This window comes from Ursus americanus, chromosome 5 (genome assembly GCF_024610735.1).
Source record: "Ursus americanus isolate L20-20 chromosome 5, mUrsAme1.1.p, whole genome shotgun sequence".
In the NCBI taxonomy this organism is placed as follows: Eukaryota; Metazoa; Chordata; class Mammalia; order Carnivora; family Ursidae; genus Ursus; species Ursus americanus.
In genome coordinates, this window is record NC_142131.1 from 68,131,611 (window position 1) to 68,151,282 (window position 19,672).

The 19,672-nt window shown below is 44.9% G+C and overlaps 1 protein-coding gene across 6 annotated transcripts in view; it reads right to left on the reverse strand.

The window, feature by feature from the left end:
* Window positions 1-19,672, reverse strand: part of SNCAIP (synuclein alpha interacting protein) — a 150,557-nt gene that overhangs the window by 43,831 nt on the left and 87,054 nt on the right. For all 6 annotated transcript variants that reach the window (XM_045794852.2, XM_045794856.2, XM_045794853.2 and 3 more), the window contains one exon: window positions 16,931-17,003. In XM_045794852.2, coding sequence (XP_045650808.1) covers window positions 16,931-17,003 — 73 coding nt within the window. The remainder of the gene's footprint in view (window positions 1-16,930; window positions 17,004-19,672) is intronic.

Genomic DNA, 19,672 nt, shown 5'->3' on the forward strand with positions numbered 1-19,672 from the left:
GCTATGATAAAAGGAATATGGCAATAAAGCAAGTCAAATTAATTTTCTGGATAATTAGTGTGTATAAAATTACGTCCTTGCTATTAAGTGTATAATTGCATTAGGTCCAAAAAACAATGTATACACCTTAACTAAAGATACTTAACTGCTGAAAAATGCTAACCATCATCTGACCGTTCAGCGAGTCATCATCTCTTGCCTGATGGAGGGTGTTGCCTTGATGTAGTTGGCTGCTGACCCATCCCGGTGGTGGGTGCTGGGCTGGCTGTGGCAATTTCTTAAAGTAACCCAACAATGACGTTTGCCACATCGATAGACTCAGTAACGATTTCTCTGTAGCATGTGATGCAGTTTGATAGCCTTTCCCCAACAGTTGAATTTCTTTCAAAATTGGACACAATCCTCTCAAACCCTGCTGCTCTTCGATCAACTAAGTGTATGTCATGTTCTAGATCCTTTGTCGTCATTTCAACAGTCTTCCCCAGGAGTAGATTCCATCTCAAGAAAACACTTTCTCTGCTCATCCGTAAGAAGCAATCTATCATCCATTCTAGTTTTATCACAAGATGGCAGCAATGCAATCACATCTTCAGTGTCTACTTTCAATTCTAGTTCTCTTGCTGTTTCCACCACATCAGCACTGCCTTCCTCCACTGAAATCTAGAACCCCTGAAAGTCATCTGTGAGCGCTGGAATCAACTTCTTCCAGACTCCTGTGAATGTTGGTATTTTTGACCTCTTCTCATGAATCATGGATGTGCTTCGTGTTATCTAGAATGGTGAGTCCTTTCCAGAAGGTTTTCAATTTACCCTGCCCAGAGCCATCAGAGGAATCATCACCTATGGCAGCTACAGCCTTCCAAAATGTATTTCTTCAATAACAAGACTTGAAAGTCAAAATGATTCCTTGATCCATGGGCTACAGAATGAATGTTGTGTTAGCAGGCATGAAAACAACATTCATGTCATTGCCCATCTCTATCAGAGCTCTTGGGTGACCAGGTACATAGTCAATGAGCAGTGAAATTTTGAAAGAAATCTTTTCTTTTCTTTTTTCTGAGTGTTAGGTCTCAACAGTGGGCTTAAAATATTCAGTAAACCATGTTATAGACAGATGTGCTGTCATGCACATTTGCAGAGCACAAGCAGAATAAATTTAGCATAATTCTTAAGGGCCCTGGGATCTTCAGAATGGCAACTGAGCACTGGTTTCAACTGAACGTTTCCAGCTACATTCGACTCTAACAGGAGAGTCACCTGTCCCTTGAAGCCAGGACCTGACTTCTCTTCTCTAGCTATGAAAATCCTAGACGGCATCTTCTTCTGACCAAGGGGTGTTTCATCTACACTGAAAATCTGTTGTTTGGTGGTGCCATCTTCATGAATGATCTCGCCTAGATCTTCTGGATAACTCGCTGCAGTTTCTGTGTCAGTATAAACTACTTCCCCCTTGTACTATCCTGTTACAAAAACAGCTTCTTTCCTTAAATTTCATGAACCAACATCTGCTAGCTTCCAACTTGTCTTCTGCAACTTCCTCACCTCTGTCGGCTTTCACAGAATCGTAGAGTTAGAGCTTGCTCTCGATGAGGCTTTGGCTTAAGGCAGTGTTGTGGCTGCTTTGATCTTCTAATGGGACTACTAAACTAAAACTCTCTCTGTATCAGCAATCAGGCTGTTTTGCCTTCTTATCATTCGTGTGTTCGCTGGAGCAGCACTTTTAATTTCCTTCAAGAATTTTTACTTTGCCTTCACAACCTGACCGTTGGGTCCAAGAGGCCTAGCTTCCAGCCTGTCCTGGCTTTTGGTCATGTCTTTCTCACTAAGCTTAATAATTTCTAGCTTTTGATTTGAAGTAGAGACATGTAACTCTTCCGTTCAAATGAACACTGAGCGGTCCTTGTAGGATTACTGCCTGGCCTAATTTCAATATTGGTGTGTCTCAGGGAACAGGGAGGCCCGAGGAGAGGGAGAGAGATGGGAAGATGGCTGGTTGGTGGAGTAGTCAGAACACACACAGCCTTTACTGATTCAGTTTGCCATCTGATTTGGGTGTGGCTCATGGGGCTCCAAAACAATTAACGAGTAACAGCAAAGATCACAGATTGATCAACCTAACAACTATAGTAAGAATGAAAAAAATGGAAAAATTGTGAGAATAACCCAAATGTGACAGAGACAACGAAGTGAGCAAATGCTCTTGGAAAAATGGCGCAGACTTGTTTGACACAGCATTGCTACAAACCTTCAATTTATTAAAAAAAAAAAAAGGGGGAAAGGAAAAAAAGCAATATTTGAAAAGCACAAGAAATATGAAGCGCAATAAAAAGGAGGTATGCTTGTATTTATTTTCTAATTTATCTTCTCATCGAAGCACTAATTTCCCCCTGCACCTCCTGCTGAACTCCTGATTTCTGGAACACACCCACGTTCTTCCTTCAGTGCTCCTGCCTTTGGGCAAGATTCCCCTCCTCCGACAATGCCCTGACTGCTTTCTCTGCCTGAGATAAGGCTCATCTGACAGGATTCCCCTCAGGGGTTGCCTCCGTGGTGCACTTCGCCCGACTCTCCCAGGAAACCGTTGCTCCCTGCTTCTCGGCGCCCTAAGAAAGACTTGCGCGGACCTAGAGTTGGATATATAGGAAGCTCTGTTGAAACTCTTCACACATGCATCTGTCTCACCGTCTGTCTTGAGAGTTCCTCTAAGGCAAAGACTGCTCATGAACCTCCTTGTGTTTATAATCAGCCATCTGTCTAGCAGAGCATCTCACAGCTACGGGGGCCCAGTGACTTATCTTTTAATGAATGAATGAATGAAGGGAGGAGGGGGGAGGAAAGGAAGAAAGGAATATGTTAGACTACAGATGCAATGCACAGTCCATAAACATGAGTCGTCTTGCAACAATGAGTCACCCTTGCTGCATTTGGGACACACCATGTTGAATATTTCAAAGGCAGGGTTAGCAACGTATTGAAGATAGTCAGACATCTCGAAGATGTGCTGCATATGGAAATATTTTCATATGTTTCCTACAATAAGTTCCAGGCCTTGATTTCTACATGTGTAAAATGAAAGGGTTAGACTATATGATTGCTAAGACCTGCTCCATCTCTAAATTTCTATGACTATATGGAATGTCTACAAATAACAGGGCTCTCTCTTCTAAGTGACTCACTATGAAACACTATAATTCTTCTGGATCCATGTCTTTCAACAGATCCTTACAAATTTATAATTATGAGGCTAAGCTGATTGCTGACACAGAACAACTCGTTGGCTCTTGGGACTGATAAATTAGTATTTTCTTAGGAAGATAATGTACAGTTTGCTATTCCATCGGTGGATCCAATTTTCGAGAACGAACGTCAGTGCTGGCTGGTCCCCAGACGCCTATTTATTTTACTTCTAAATATGGAGATATGTGTTCCTATTAGAAAATTAGCTTTAGACATCGAGAAAGAAAAGGGTATGTCTCTAGGATAAAACAGTGTTTCCCTACTATTTACTGTAAAAGTTAAATGAATTCTGTTTTCCATGAGAAACAAAATGGTCAGTTTTACTTGCAATTGACTAAAAATGTACGTAACAACACACTCCACATCTATAGCTACTGGAAGTCTAGGTGCCTTCAAGGACATACGTGTGAAGTTCTCCAACATTCCATTTCCTTCTATTTTTACTCTTCAGGGAGGGACATTATGAAAGATTGGGTTAGTCATGAGTTTCCTTAAGCCAGCATAAACTTAACTCTGCAGTGGGCCCACTTAATGCAAATACCCCAGGCTCTGGAAGGAATGGTGACAGGTGACTTATACCATCTCATGACGATAGGAAGAAAGGTCTGGAGTCTGAGGGTGAATGACCTGGTGGGTGCTCTTCTGCACCGTCCTTGGAGACTAGAGTGTAACCTGATTCAAAACAAGGGTTGAGTTAACTCTGGATTTGGAGAATTGTGTAGGGCCATTATGTTGGGAAGAACCGGGGTGAGGAATGCCTGTTTCTGGATTGTTCCCACGGAATTGCTTGTTAATCTCTTTCACTGATGCCACAGACCCTTTATTGAGGGTATTGTGAGTCTGAAGGGGGAAAACAGAGCACATTCTCATTATAAAAATGGCAACCAACGATTTATTCACATTAAGACGTTAAATACTATTGGGAAAGATTCACTGCTTTGCTTCTCAAGTTCTGACTTTAAGTGGCTGTTAGTATCAAGCAGCTGTTGAAAGTGTCAGATTCACATTTCATTACTTCCAGCTCTGCCCAGAGTTGTCCAGACTTGCTTATATAACTTTTGTGCCCCATCTGTACCCATTTCTTTGTTCTGTGGAAACTCCCAGAAATCCTCAAGCCCTTACTATGCTAGACAGAAAAGATACTTCACCGAAGAGGCACATTCTATCATGCAATCAGACTCAATATTTTGACAACTTTAAACCTTTGAGCTTCGAAAGCATGGTTTACGTAGAAGAGCCGTTGGTGGGTCTGAAGACAGTCCGTGGTTTCAGAGTCATTCTGTCATCTAACAAGTATGCTGACCTTCACGTTGCCATTAGCCAAACCTCTTGAGTGCATTAAGTCTTGTATTCACTCCAGGCCCATGTTCCAGGCTCCTGCCTTTCTTTCTCTCCCTCCCTGTGCTGAATTGCAGAGAGAGAGACAGAACAAGGGACAGTGAAGAGGCTCACCGAGCAGAGAAGCACTGAAGCAGGGGACAGCTTGCTCTGGGTGGTATCTGGAAAGTGTTAGGAGGCTCTGTGTGCTTTCTGCAAAGTGCAGACACACACTTACCAGTTTTAACTGAAGGTGGCGGTGTTTTACAGTGTTGATCAACGGCCAAAGGACAAAGAACACCAAGTTACTGCTCTTCCTTAAGGGAGACAAGGGGAGGCAGATGGAGGATGGGGGGGGGGATCCCTCCTCACTACCCTCTACTCCCCGTCTCTCTCTATTCTCCGTCTCCCACTGCTGCCTCCCCCAGTGCCTGATGATTTGATCCGAATATGGAGCTAGGTATTTCCATTAGCAATAGAGCTGTAGAGCCAAGAAAAAGAAAGAGAAGGGGGTATGTCTTCGGGGTATAAGAAGAGGATTCCCTCCTGTCTTCTGGCTAAAAGTGCAATGAATTCTATTTTCCATGAGAAGCAAAGTGGTAAGTCTCTGAAACATGGTCTCGTTTTTGAGAGGAACGCAGTTTAACGTCTGGAGGGAGGAGAAAGGGGAGCGAGGTCTAGAGTTGGCCTGTAGCTCACTCTTCGTCTTGACAGCCCTCCTGGGGTCTGTTCACAAGAGCTCCCACCTGGACCACAGTTTTTAGTTACAAGGCCTCTGAGAGAAAGAGCAGGTATAGCTGAGCAAAAGCAAAGTGCAGACGGAGGCCTTTCCCAGGATAAATGAATGGCACAGCTACTTTCCTCTGTCTTCTGGGGCACTTAGTATACACTTCGCAAGCACTACTATAAACAAGGGGAAGGAAAAAAAAAACCTTTGCGTAGTTTACAAAGTTCTCAAAAATGAGATTTTTTAATTGGCGTGTTCCTGAAATTTCCTCCAGCTAACATTTTTAAAAATTATGTTATGTTAGTCATCATTAGTTTTTGATGTAGTGGTCCACGATTCATTGTTTGGTATAACATTTTAAAATTGCTAATACCGTATATTTGTGTAAAGCTTTCTAAGTTTCTGAGTACAAGACCAAGGGTACGGTTTCGTCAGAGGTTGGTGCAACAACTCTGCAGGATGGATGAAGAGTTCTTCCATATTCTCACTTGAGATAAATGAGAACTCTGGGAATTTTAAGGGTTATGTCACAAATCACAGAGCGTGCTGACTTTTCCACCAAGACCAAGGTTCCCTGACTCCAGCTTTCTTTCTGTAACAGGACGTAAGTGCCTTATCACAACTATAATTATTCCTTTTTAAAAAAAGATTTTATCTATTTATTTGACAGAGATAGAGACAGCCAGTGAGAGAGGGAACATAGGCAGGGGAAGTGGGAGAGGAAGAAGCAGGCTCCCAGCGGAGGAGCCTGATGTGGGGCTCGATCCCAGAACGCCGGGATCATGCCCTGAGCTGAAGGCAGACACTTAACGACTGAGCCACCCAGGTGCCCCTATAATTATTCCTTAACATGCAGTGCATATTTTCCTTTTTTTTTTTTAAGATTTTATTTATTTATTTGAGAGAGAGAGTGCGTGCAAGCATGAGTAGGGGGAGGGGGAGAGGGAGAAGCAGACCGCTCCCGAGCAAGTAGCCCAACGCAGGACTCCATCCCAGGACCCTGGGATCATGACCTGGAGCAGAAGGTAGATGCTTAACCGACTAAGCCACCCAGGTGCCCCCATATTTTCTCTATTTGGATCACATGCAGGTAATGGAATCCCAGAAGCCAGCGGTAAAACCTGGTTGTACTGATTTCAGATTCATGCGGACCTAAATCCCAAACCTTGCTCCCTGCCTAGGTTTTGGTAACCACTTACTAAGAAGCTTCTGGATGGGAGCAAAGTTAGGAAAATGGTTTTTCATAACAACTTTCCTTAGAAACAGCTGAGTGGAAGAATTTCCCTACTTTGCTTATCGATAGTGGCATTAGCCTAAATTTAGGGTCATCTTATCACCAGGAATTTGTTTTTTCAGCTGCCAATTCTTTCAACTGGTGAAATGTGTCAATCTTGCATGTAAGCAAGAGATACGGGAATATAAGGAAGCTTGTTCAGAAGGGTGAACTTGACAGAATGCTAAAATACTCTTACAGCACCCATTCGTTCAGCACATATTAGCACATGGTTCTGTACACATGGTTCTAGGGGTGCAGAGGTGAATGAAATACACATAATCCCTGTCCTAAGGAGAGGACCAGGCAGTAAAGCAAGCATACAGATGAATAAGAAATTACAAAATGCGAGATGCTTTGAAGGGAACGCATGGGGTACTAGAGAGAGAGCAGCTGAGAAGCCTCATTGCGGAGGTGACATTAAAGCCAAGACCAGGGCAATGAGAAGCCAACTATGTGAAGATCTGAGGGAAAGTACAAGAGATGAGATCACTGTGTGGAGATCTGGGCAGAAGGACGCGCGTTTTCGAATGCCTAAAGTGGGACAGAGTGCGGCAGGTTCTAAAGCTCTTACGTCTGAGCACAGTGAACCGGGGCGAAAGCCTTCGAAGATGAGGCTGGGGAAGGTTGTCAGGGGCCAAACTCATTTGGGGGTTTCCTGGCCACAATGACGAACTTTAACAGAAATGGGGTGTCCTGGGGGGATTTCACAGAGAACTGAAATGATCCACTTTGCATTTTAAAATCCCTCCTTCTGCCCACTCTGTGGGAAACAGAGGGTGGGCAAGGGTTGGTGGTGAAGAAATGGGTTAGACTAGTTCATCCCGTTAACCCAGATGAAACATAAAGGTGGCCTGTCCTAGCTGGTAGCTGAGGAGATGGAAAGAAGGGGACAGACGGGCACATACTTTGAGCACAGATGACTCAGGACCTGGTGACAGGCTGATGGAGAGTGTGAGGGAGAGGGAGAATTCCAGCTGCGGTCACTGAGTGGATGTATCAGTAAAGTGAATGCCCCTGACTGAGGGGGTGTCTGAGGAGGAAAAAAGTTGGGGAATGGGATTCAAGGATTCCTCTTTAGAATTCCATGAGACATCCAACATAGCCACGCAGCCGGCATGTAAAGAGGTGGCTAGAAGCCCAGGCAAGCAGCAGTAACATGTAAGTGATGTTGTAGGCCGTGACAGTGGATGAGCTCCCCACCCAGAGAGGCTTGGAGACTGAGAGGAGAGAGGGTCCTATTGAATACAGAAGCCCCACTTGGATATTTAAAGTCTAAGTAAAGAAGGAGAAGGACTCACAAAGGAGATAAGGAGATGTCAGACTGTTGGGAGAAAAATGAGGAGATAGGTGGTATCATGAAGCCAAGAGAGGAGAATGTTTCCAGAAAGGATCGGCCAATAGTCTCAAATGATGCATAGGGGCCAAGAGAGAGGAGAGTATCCGTGTCAGCAGATGTGGCAACGTGGAAGTCGTGGCCTTCCCTAGGGAGGTGGAGGTCATGTTGAAGATACTTCAAGTGACGGAGTGGGGAGGGCTGAAGATGGGGGTTCCCCCTAACTCTTTATAGCAGGTTGGCTGTACTTGGAAAGGCGTGGAGGGGGTGGGAAGAAGAAGGAACAAAGAACCAGGGTGGGAGTCACCAGAGGGGGTATGGTTTTTTGTTTTTTAAGAGAGAGAGAGAGAGAGAGCACACATGAAGGGTTGGGAGGTTGTGGGGGAAGGAACAGAGGGAGAAGGAGAGAAAGAATCTTAAGCAGGCTCCACACTCAGCAAGGAGCCCTACGTGGCGTTCGAACTCACAACCCTGAGATCATGACCCGAGCTGAAATCAAGAGTCTGATGCTTAACGGACTGAGCCACCCAGGCGCCCCCTGTTTGTTTGCTTTTTAGGACAGGAGATGATTAGAGAGTGTTTGTTTGATGAGAGTAATGACCCCATAGAGAGAAAGATACCGATGGTACAGGTGAAAGAGGAAAGCTGAAGGACCGAGGTATCACACCAAATGAAAAGCAGCGAACGATCGGCTGGCTCATGCCTCAGGTATGATACAAAAGCCAAAGAAGGGAGGCTTTCTCTCCCCTTTTCACACATTCATTTGCCCATCCACCCCTCGCATAGACACAAGGCTCCAGCGTCAGGCGCTGGGGATTCCATAATAAACAAGAGCTTGCACTTAGTCCGCTAGAGAAAACTGGCACTAAACAAACATCATATTGTCAATGATTTTTTGAAACACAGCTATTTAAAGAGGAGGAAACTATAGGGGGTAGGAAATAAAAGAGTGAGTTGGGAGCGCGGCGCTAATATCATCTAGGCTCAAACTGTCCCAAATGGGAGCCACTAGACACCTGTGGCAATTAAGCAGTTAAAACGTGGCTGGTGGCCCACGTTCAAATAACAGTTTTGATGTACTGGGTTAAATTAAAGATATTAAATTAATCTCATTGGTTTATAGTTTTAAAATGTGGTTCTTAGAAAAAAATTAAATTATGTCAGAGGCTTGCAATCTATTTCTATTGGAACATGGTGGTCTAGGGAGTTGGGTAAAGGGGCCCTGAGGAGGTGAAGTGGGAGGTGGAAGAAGGAAATGCCACGTGAAAAACGCAGCACACCGGAAGAAGTGAAGAAGGTTCCCTGATGTGGCAGGCAGACAGTGGGGGTGTGGAGGGGCATGAGAGGAAGCTTGCTGAACCAGGAGGAGATAACTCAGAGCCCCGAAGACCACAGGAGAGAGCTCCCCGCTGTCTGTCTTGAGAACCGCCTTGGGGAACTACTGCTTGGTTTTGAGCCTAGAGTGACACTCATCACGGACACTGGATGAGCACCAGGGTGTTCTAGGTCAGGGCTCCTCAAACTTGAATATGCACCAATCACTTGGAGAGCTTGCTACAAAATGCAGATTCTGATCCGGGGCTCTGAGGTCAGGTCTGAGAGTCTGCCTTCCCAACGAGCTCCCAGGTGATGCCAGTGGTGCTGGCTCTGGCCCTGGGCCACACTGTCAGGGGCCCCAGAAGGGTCTGGACTTTTGTGGATGGCTCCTGACTCTTTCCAAGGATCCTTCAGCTATGAGGTTCTGGGATTGTTTCTATGACTTGAGTTTCTTTTATAACTTTTATTTTTTTAAGGGAAGAGTCAGGGCAAAGGAAGTATGTGGGCAAAGAGGGCTCATTTCTTAAAATATTTTATTTATTTGCAGGAGGAGAGAGAGAGCATAAGCAGGGGGAGCTGCAGGTAGAGGGAGAAGCAGGCTCCCCGCTGAGCAGGGAGCCCGATGCGGGACTCGATCCCAAGACCCCGGAATCATGACTTGAGCCGAAGGCGGACCCTTAACCGACTGAGCCACCTGGGTGCCCCAAAGAGGGCTCATTTTAAATGGGAAGATGGAGAGCATTTAATTTTGGGAGACAAAAGAAAAAGGAGATGTTTCCAGAGATGCGATAAAGCTCCAGATAAAGCTCCCCACCCCGACACCCTTGGCACACACGGACGCTTCTGCCTTGGGCTGGGAAGTTGGGACAGGGAAACCACTCTCCCTTAGGACAGGAATGAACTTTGGAGGCCACGCAAGGTACAAAGCACTTCGCTTCTGGATCACTTTTTCCTCCTCCCCTAGCTTCATGTCTTTCCCTCCCCCTCCCCATTATGCTTAACTCCCTGCTTCCAAATCTTCATCCTTCTTTCCTGCAGAGACTCTTGAAGTCACTTCTACCAGGATTTCTTTATCAATTTTGAGGGTGGGAAACATGCTTCTCAGAGTCCAATAAAAATAAACTAAATCAGGGAAGAGGAGACAGGGTCCCCTTCCTCTAAGATTCCTCTCCCTTTAATGTTGTCTCATTTCTTTCTTAATTCCACAACGCTAATAACGTTTTAGAAAACCAGGGAGCTGTGATGCTCGTAGCTCCGGCTAAGGAAAGACAAGAAATGCGTAAATGAAGAGATGAAGGGCCCCGTGTGCGATGTATTGAAGCTCTGCTCCTTCGAGCCCCTTTCCTTATGGGCAACACCAACAACGTTTTACTTTTAACTTTTCTATCGCCCCCCTGCTCCTGTCTTGCCCCACACTGACTTACACCCTTTCTCTTGGAAACATAAGCTAAGTGTTAATGGATTAAAGGCAGAGAGGGTCTCTCCCTCTGGACAGAGGGGACAGGTGCGCTTCCACAGGTCAGTTCTGGGCTTCCTTAGACAGATAGCCTCACACATTCTGTAGCAGCAGATAAAACGTTCCCTGCATGATGACTGTAACTGAAACAAAACTAGGCCTTGGGGAAAAAAAAAAAATGCTAGAAAGAAATAGAGTCACGTTTTGTTTTGGTGGCCGGATCAGCTGTAGTTTTTGCTTTTCATTTTTTATAATGGGTTGTGATCACCTTGATAGGTATAATTTTGTTAAACAGAAATAAAAATAAGTGTTTCGCTTGGTAACATTCTCATCTAGAGGTTTTGCTGTATGTACCTCTTTACTGTGATTAGATAAACTGAGATTTTTGTCACAGGTGTTCGATTCTTTGCTGTCCCAGGTTGAAGCGTTCGTTTTTAAAATTGCGATCTTAGGAAATGTGTTTCCCTATTCTTTGGAGTCCATTTGGCAATATTTCACACGAGATGGAGCCATTAGCAGGCGTTTCAAGTTTAAACCGCCCCACCAACCTTCCCTTGAAGGCTTTTAGCATTAAACCTTCATCAAATCGAAAATAGGGGGTTTACGTATTTAGCATCATCGGCTATGTTACAGAAGGGTCAAGGGGATAAATTTCATGTCAATTTACTATTTTTGGTGCTGGCTGAAATCCTTGAAAATCTTAGAAAAACCACATATTTTCAGAGGTTCAGAGTTTGTCACAAAATCTGCACTCCGAGGGGCTAAAAATACAGCAAATCGGCAATGCTTCTACATCCACAACCAAAATGCCTTTTACCAGATAGATATCAGATACGAAGTTTAAAAAAGAATGGCTTTCCTTCACTCCCTGTCACGAAAATTATCGTCCATATTATGTAGGTATTAAAATTCTCCCAGACTCTCTTCTCAAGCACATCCCAGGGCCATTTATTAACTGTTATATAGCGGAGTTTTCTCTCCTCAGTGCATCCCTTTCTCGGAGCCAGAACTGCATTAATATTTATCTGCCTTCTTTCATGAGAAAATTATCCAATGAGCTTAGCAGATACATATTTCCAAAGAATCACAAGACACTTAAAGCACCGTGAATTGAAACGAATGTGTATTTGAATGTCCAATTAATTAAAGAAAACTCGAAGTCAATGAAACTGGATATGTCTGATTTGAAGACCATATGTCGACATATTTTAGTCCTCATTTGGAGAAGACCGTAGAGCAGAGTTAACACTCCCGGCCTTGCGCTGGCCCCTTCTCCTACACGAGCAGCAGGGATTAAGCAGAGAATATGTGCAAATGTTTCACAAATAACTTCCTTGGAGAGGCGCAAGTTTTTCACACATAACGTCCTTTCCATACTAGTAGCCACACGCGGCGCCTTGGACGACAATTGCTCAGTTGACTCGACTTCCCAGGGCTCTGGAGTCAGCACAGCTGGTTTTAAAGACTTGCCCGCTCCAGATCTCTGGGCCAGTGATTTAATCTCTAGGAGTCTTGGTTTCCTCATCAAGAAATTGGGCATCATCGTGGTCCTCGCTCGGACAATCAGTCTGAGGACAGAGCAGCTGTTTATGGAGGGCCGTAAGAACACCCAAGAAGGAACTCCGAAATCGCAAGCGCACCACGCAGCTCCGAACAGTGGCCAAGTCTCTTCTCAAGGGTCCGATTTCCAGCTCTTCACCTCGCTCTCCCGCCTTCTTGTGGTCTCTGCAATACCTTCCCGCATCTTCTCAAAATTTTTCTCACAAAAATGTGAAGCTTGGTCATAGTGTAGAGTAATGGGTAGAGGACAGTTGAAAATATTATTCCTGTCAGAGGAAGGTGCAGATTTCAATAGAGTCGAAGCCTTCAGCTAAAGGGGTGCCTGGGTGGCTCAGTCGGTTAATCGTCTGCCTTGGGCTCAGGTTATGATCCCAGGGTCCTGGGATCGATCCTCGCATCGGGCTCCCTGCTCAGCTGGGAGCCTGTTTCTCCCTCTCCCTTGCCTGCCACTCCCCCTGTTGTGCTCTTTCTCTCTCTCTCTCTCTCTCTCTCTCTCTTTCTCTCTCGCTCTATGTCAAAAAATAAATAAAATCTTTAAAAATAAAATAAAGGAAGGGCATCTCTAGGGCACACTCGTGCATGGGACAGCTAGTGGAAGGTAGTGGAATGCTGCCCCAGGCTTCTGACAACACTGCCATTTGCCTTTCTCGGACCTTAACATGGGGTGGCCCAGGGTCTAGGGTGAGCTCTGGGCTGGATGTCTCACAGAGGGGCTTCCAAGGCCACCAATAGGCTTGTCTGACATTCCTGGTCCTCTCAGAACACTTGAGAAACAGGCAGCAAGGACAGGCATGAGCGTTGTCTCTGGAGTGCACTTAAGAAGGCAGGGCAGGTAGGTGGGGAGTCCTGGAGGCTGACCTGTGGGGCTGGCGGGCTCTCCTCAGACCACGCAAGGAGTAATCTAGGGTTCAGTACTGAAGGCTCCACTTGTCATCTGCAGTCATCCACGCGAGAGCAAGAAAGATGAGCAGGATAGACTTAGCACCATAGAGGGAAATTTTAACCCGGAGAAGACAAGACCAAGAGTGACTGCCATCTTTAAACACTTAGTGGCACTTGTCCGGGAGGGGCTGCCCTTCTCCATGGATCCAAAGGAAGAACCAGGGATGAGGGATGGTAATTTGAGAGACGCTGACTTTGACTGAATGAAAAAATGACCCTTTATGTGTGGGTAGCCTCACGAGACGGTGAAAACTCCGTCACTGGAGCCATGAAGTACAGGCAGGATAATAAGGCTCCTCTTTGAAGATTCGGTGGACTTTGGACTAAGTGATTATTATTTTTTGCTTTGTAAAAAACTTCTTATTTGTAAATAATTAATTTTTTCATTTGCAAATAAATTTATAAAAGCATTAAAATACACAATCAGCTCAAAGAACACCTGTATACATTTTATCCTTATTCATCAATTTTAAGCATTTTACCCATTTGCTTTATTATTTATGCTCTCACATGCTCTCTCTCTCTCTCCAACTAGATGATTTTTGGGTCCCTTCTTCTGTTGAGGCTTCTTTCCAAGTAATAAGATTTTAGAAAAATTGAAATCCTGCTGGCGATGTTTTTCACGGCACTTAGCATAAAACCCACGTCCGCGTACAGAGTCTGACCTTGACCATCTCCCAGACCTCATCTTCATTTTGATCACCCTACTGCAGATTGGTTTTCTATTTCTTCCTCGTACATGCTAAGCTCATTCCTGTCTCAGGGCCTTTGCACTTGCCGGTTCCTCTGCCTTCAATGATCTTCGCTGGTTATCAACTGGCTGGGTCCTTCTAACCCGCCCAGACTCCCACAAGTGCCCTCCTCCAACTCTTACAAGTTACTCTATCACATGGCTTCGAATGACCTCTTGCCATTATGTGAAATGATCTGGTTTATTTATTTGTTTGTTTGCCTTTTGTTCATCACTCCCTAGAACATAAACGTCATGAGAACGGGGGCCTTGTCTATGTCTTATTTGTTACCACGTCCTGAGTGCCTAGGACAGAGAAATACTCAGTTATCTGCTGAATGAATGAATAAAAGAACAAATGGGCCCGAGAACATCTGATCAAGGGCTTGTTAATGCAAGGATGGATGGTAGCATTTGACAACCTACACAAAATAGAAATTGCTTAACAAAACTTGAGAAAGAGAAAGAGCCTTTATCTGGTGCATATATTCTAAGTGACAGGAGTTTGGGGAAGTTTTTCCAGAGGGTGCCCCATCCAAAAGAAGGTGTGGACTCTTATGAGAGGCCAGTGCGCCTTCTGCTGCCATCTGTTTGAAAAGATTACCATGAAGACGGAAATTTGCAAGCCCTCCCCACGCAAGCTGCTCCCGGGGGGTTGACACGGGAAGACTGGAGGGGTGCAAAGGGTATTTCTACAGCTGGATGTCCTTGGAATGAATCAAGAATGCTCAATTCTTTCAGAAACTAGCTGTGAGAAATCTTTACTATGTTGAGATTTCTTTTAAAGGAGCTCACAGATAATCTACAGTGATGTTACAGAGAGATGGATTTTTCTATGTGTTCTTTTTCTAGGATCACTCTGGCTCTATTAGAAAATGGTTTGACAGCTTCCAAATGAGGCGTACATGTGATTCCTTTGGAAGTGTACATGTGATTCCAGTAAGAGTCCTGAGTCTTGCCCACAGGCATCCATTTCCTGTCAGGTCTAATTATTGCCAATGACCTTGAGCGCTGGGTCTTTGCTCTGGGTGAAGTGGAAAGGCTTCTAAACTTGAAACTGGCTCCTTCTCAACCAGAGAAGAAATGCCCAACACCACCTATCGTGCAAGTGGCGAGAAGTCACATAGAAAATGGGATGAACCCGTCCCAGGAAAAATTACTTCTACAAAGCTTTGTTTAATTCACTTGTATAAGCAAGAATAGCTACTGAACAGAGAAGAGAAATTCGCCACTTGGTCAATGAGGGAAAATGCTGATTTTTAAAGTTTTAAAAGGCTAATATCCTAAAATTAAACGAATGCCTCGAAGTCAAGCTATCTGAGGGGAAGTATATGCAACGGGTAAGAGAACCCACTCCAGAGGTGGACTTGCTGGTGTGAATCCCAGCTCTGCGACTTAACTGCTGTGTGACTCTAGGCAAGATATTTAACTTCTCTGCTCTGTGCCTCAGTTTGCCCACCTATAATATAAACATCCTAAGTACTCCGCTCTCGGAGATTTTAGGGTTCGCTGAGTTAATGTGAGTGAGGGGCTTGCAACAGGATCTCCCACACGGAGCGCAATGCAAGTGACTGCTATTCTTTCTCCTCTCTTACTCCCCACCTCTAGTTAAAGAAGAAAATCTGTATCTACAAAGTAACTTTGGGTACATCACCTAATTTTGATCCTAACAGTGCCTGGTGACATTGGCAGAACAAGCTTCTTCTTTATTTTGTAGACGATCAGGCTCGGGGTCTAGGTTGTATGGTTGATAATGGACTGAACCCTAACTTGAACCCAAGTCACTGCCCCCCAGTCAACGATCCAACTTGGAACCTGGGGATGCCTTGTCTCGTCGCCCAAGCCTCCGTTAAACCTGATAGAAACTTGAGTGTGTTTGAAATTAAAAAAAAAAACAACAAAAACCCAAAAACTGAAGGTGAATGAAAACTTTTATGGGAACTTAGAGCTATCCTCTGTGTTTCCGACCCAAACACTGAAGCATTACTATCACTCACAAAACCACTGAGATAAACAAACCTAGAAGACTGATTATCTGCCCCATGTCCTGTCAAAAGGGAACGAGCAGTCCAGGAGACAAGTAAATTAGCTTTGTGCTAGTCCTTTCAGTGAGAACGGCCTAGAATTCTAGTAGCTGTCCAGGTGAGGGCCATCTATTTATTCTGAAACATGATACACATAATTGGAGGATTGTCTTGAGCCTTCTATAGCCCATGGTTCTCAGAATTCGAGCTACTACCAGAAGAGGTCCAACTTCGGCACAATTAATGGCGATGCCTTACAGTAATTACTTCGAAAAATAACAAACATCCTTTCATAGTTTAATGCCATTGATATCATCCCCATTGACATCCTTTTTAATTCTCAGTTTTGCCCATCATGGAGAGAAAAGGAGAGAGGCTTAATTTGATTTACAGAGGGAAAAACAACCCTGAAAGTCCCTTTTTTTTTTTTTTTTTTGCCAGGGGTGGGGGCGTGTGCAAGGAGAAAAGGTCAACCAGCTGGTTTTCATCTATATGCCATAATTCTCTGTTTAGTTTACACTATTAAACTCCAAAGCTTTGCTTTAATCTTAACTGCTACAGTATGCCTTCTTGCAGATCCTATCATGTCGCATCCCTGATAGGGTTTCAGACTCTGGCGAAGCCCCATCCCCCAAGCTGGTCCTGGCCATATGGGTAGTGAATGCATCCAACATTTTTTCATTGGCGCCTGCATCATTATGTTTTGTCACCAATGGTTTCTCGGGTTTTCAGTAAATTGCTGCGTATACTGTGGTTTGGAGCTGTCGAGATGACGGCCTCCGTTTAGTTGTAGACAGCCGCGTCCTCATTAGGCCCTCCCTGTCCCCTTAGCCTTTGGAGGATGACCTGACATCTGTTGGCGGAGGGTGTGTGTGTGTAGGGGGGAGGAAGGGAGAGGCCGTAAAAGAAAGACAGAAGGCAGGGGCAGGTAGCGGGAGGGGGAAACAGCTTCCTGGAGCCCTGCCCTCTCCAGGAGTCAGGGGCAGGGGAGGGCTGCGGAGACAGGCGTACCTGATCTGTCCTCGCTCTGCGAATCACATCTTCGGCACAGCTCCGGGATGGTCTTCAGCGACGTGACTGAGTACTGAATGGGAAGCCGGAGGGCAAAGGGAAGAAAACAACACTTTAAAACGAGAGCATGACATTTACTCAAATTGGCCGGAAAAAGCAAAACCCCAGAAGTGACACTTGAGTACAACACATATATATCCAGAAAGTCTGTCTCATTTTATCCAAAATGGGCTGCTTGGGGATCTGGCGGCATCCCAAGCTCCACCTAGAAGCATCGAAGCGGATGCACATTAAGAGGGGCTGCACGGTCCCCCTTTCACACGCAAGGTGTGGCCAAGCTCACATTCTCTCTCCCGTTACTTCTGCTACTGGGGGAGGATGGAAGAATTTTCTGGCCTCGAGAGTTTCCAGCAGGTGTCTGGAATATTTGCATTTGGAGTCCGGGTGTGAAGAGCCAAGGGGACAAGCCCCCAGCTCCCGGCAGCACCCGGGGCTGCCAGGAGCCTTACCCGTGCCCAGGCTGGCTGGACCGCACGAGGGTCCCTCACGCTGCCACCTGCCAGAGACGTTACCAGCAGGCATCTGTGAGCTCTGTGGGAAATACTGGGGGAAATGCTATGAGAAGCAAGAGGAGCACGGTTCTGTGTCTGCAAGCTCGTCTGTTTCACGTGCAGATTAGTCCGAACTGAAAGACACCACCTCTCAGCATCAACCCAGAACCAACTCAGGGGCCAGCTCTCAGGATAACAAATTACAGCATGGGGGGCATAAAGTCAGAAGAGCTAAAACAAATATAAAATCAATAGCTATGATTTATGGGCACTGTGTCTGACGCCACTCCAGCTTTCTTTAGAGAAGGATGTTTTAAAACAAAATAGATAGGATGAACTATTTCTTTAATCAAACGACCATCTTCAATCACACATTCATTCCTAAAAGACGGCTCCCTAAAAATATCTTGCTCTGCACCTTTGGGAACGATGTACTTATGGCAATGACAACGTATTATAAATTCCTGCACTGCTGCAGAATTTGGGGGATTGAGAGCACATCTTTAATCTGAAAGAAAAATGATCATGGGGAACTCATTAGGATTATTCTAGCGTTGCAAGTGAGGAATGTGTAATTAGGACACATTTGTCAATAAGAAGGTACTTTAGTTAGCTTGATGTTGATAGATGAAGCAAAGTGTCTACATCGAGACCTCCCCCAATGCTTTCTCCACGATGTCAGGACAGCAAGACAGAGGGAGGGGCAGTTGTAGCTACTGTCAGTTTGCCAATCGCCTGTCGCAAACAAATTAAATTTCCAGTTCTTCCAAGTGAAAAATGAAATCTCAAATGACTAATTAGAGAAATTACTCTTACCTGTCTGATGCAATAATATCCTGTTTATGGTGCCCGTTCCTTAGAGACTACAGGGGCTTTAGTCAATCTACTCACATACTCAGGAGGAAGGAGGACTGTCTCTTAAACCAAAAATGAACTTCAAGCATTTTTCCCCTTTTGCAGTATGCTCTCTGGGGGTTGGGGTTAACATAGGTACAGAAGGCATTTTTCTTGTTACTAATAAGGTACCTTATGTTCCTGGCCAAGTACAAGCTCTCTAAGGAATCTGGTAGCTTCCTGAGACCAGCTGGTACAGGTTAAATAATTACACAGTTTATAATTCAATTAAAAAGAGGCCTTGTGTTTCAGCTGCCATGTGCCCCAGGAAAGCACCCCTTGGCAAAGCCTCGCCCCCTCTCCTTCTGTTTTGTTCTGTTTTTCTTCCAAGGCAAAATGTTAGAAAGAGGGAATTTAAGATGGATTGTGTTGAACAATAGTTAATGATAAATTCAATAAGGTCACTCACTGGGCTTAATGATATATATTTGATTAAACTGCTTTCTGCATTTTCAGCCACATGCTTCCCAAAGTCAGGCATGACAGAATCTTTGAATTATTAGCTGTACCTTCAGCTCTTCCTATGTGACCTCAAAGGTCCATAGCGTGCAGTAACTCTTAATGTAATGAGGTTTAAATTGGAGGAGCTCAGGTGGCCTGGCTGGTGTGGGGATGGAGCTATAGGCAGAGAACTAGCCTCGATGAGCCCCACCCACTGCTTCAACCTCCATCCCACGTGGCAGCTTTCCCTCTCCACCCCTGGCACACAGAAAGTCATGTTTGTGAAGGCAGACATCTTAATTCATTGGGAATAATGACCTTGAAGAAAAAGTCATACGCTGCTCCTGGTAATGAAAATTACAAGTACAGCAATCTGAGAAAAGGATGATGCACTGGCCAGAAAATCAAAGTTTTGGATAACTGTAAGAGTATATGGAATATCAAATTCAGCAAAGACTCCAACCTATGCTGTGAACAAATCCACCATCCTTTATAAAGACACAAGGAAAACATCCGTTTGTGTATTTATTTCAGTAAGCACACACACTGCTCTTTGGAGAGAAGATAAAGCTTAAGTGAATGCTGTACGGTTAGGTCATGATGGGAAGAGTAGCAGAGGAAACACACAATTCACAAAACCAACATGCAAAAACATTTTCATATGTGCACACTGGGGAATAAGCAAATGACCCAGGAAGTCTCCCTTACACAAGCACATTGTATTACCATCTGGGAGCTGAAAGGGAGGGCTACCCAGGCCCTCATCCCAGTGCAAAGGACAGATGGCCTTTTATAAGGAGCTGTCTGATCGCCAACCCACCTCATCCCCCAGACAATGGCCAGCTCCCTGGGCAAC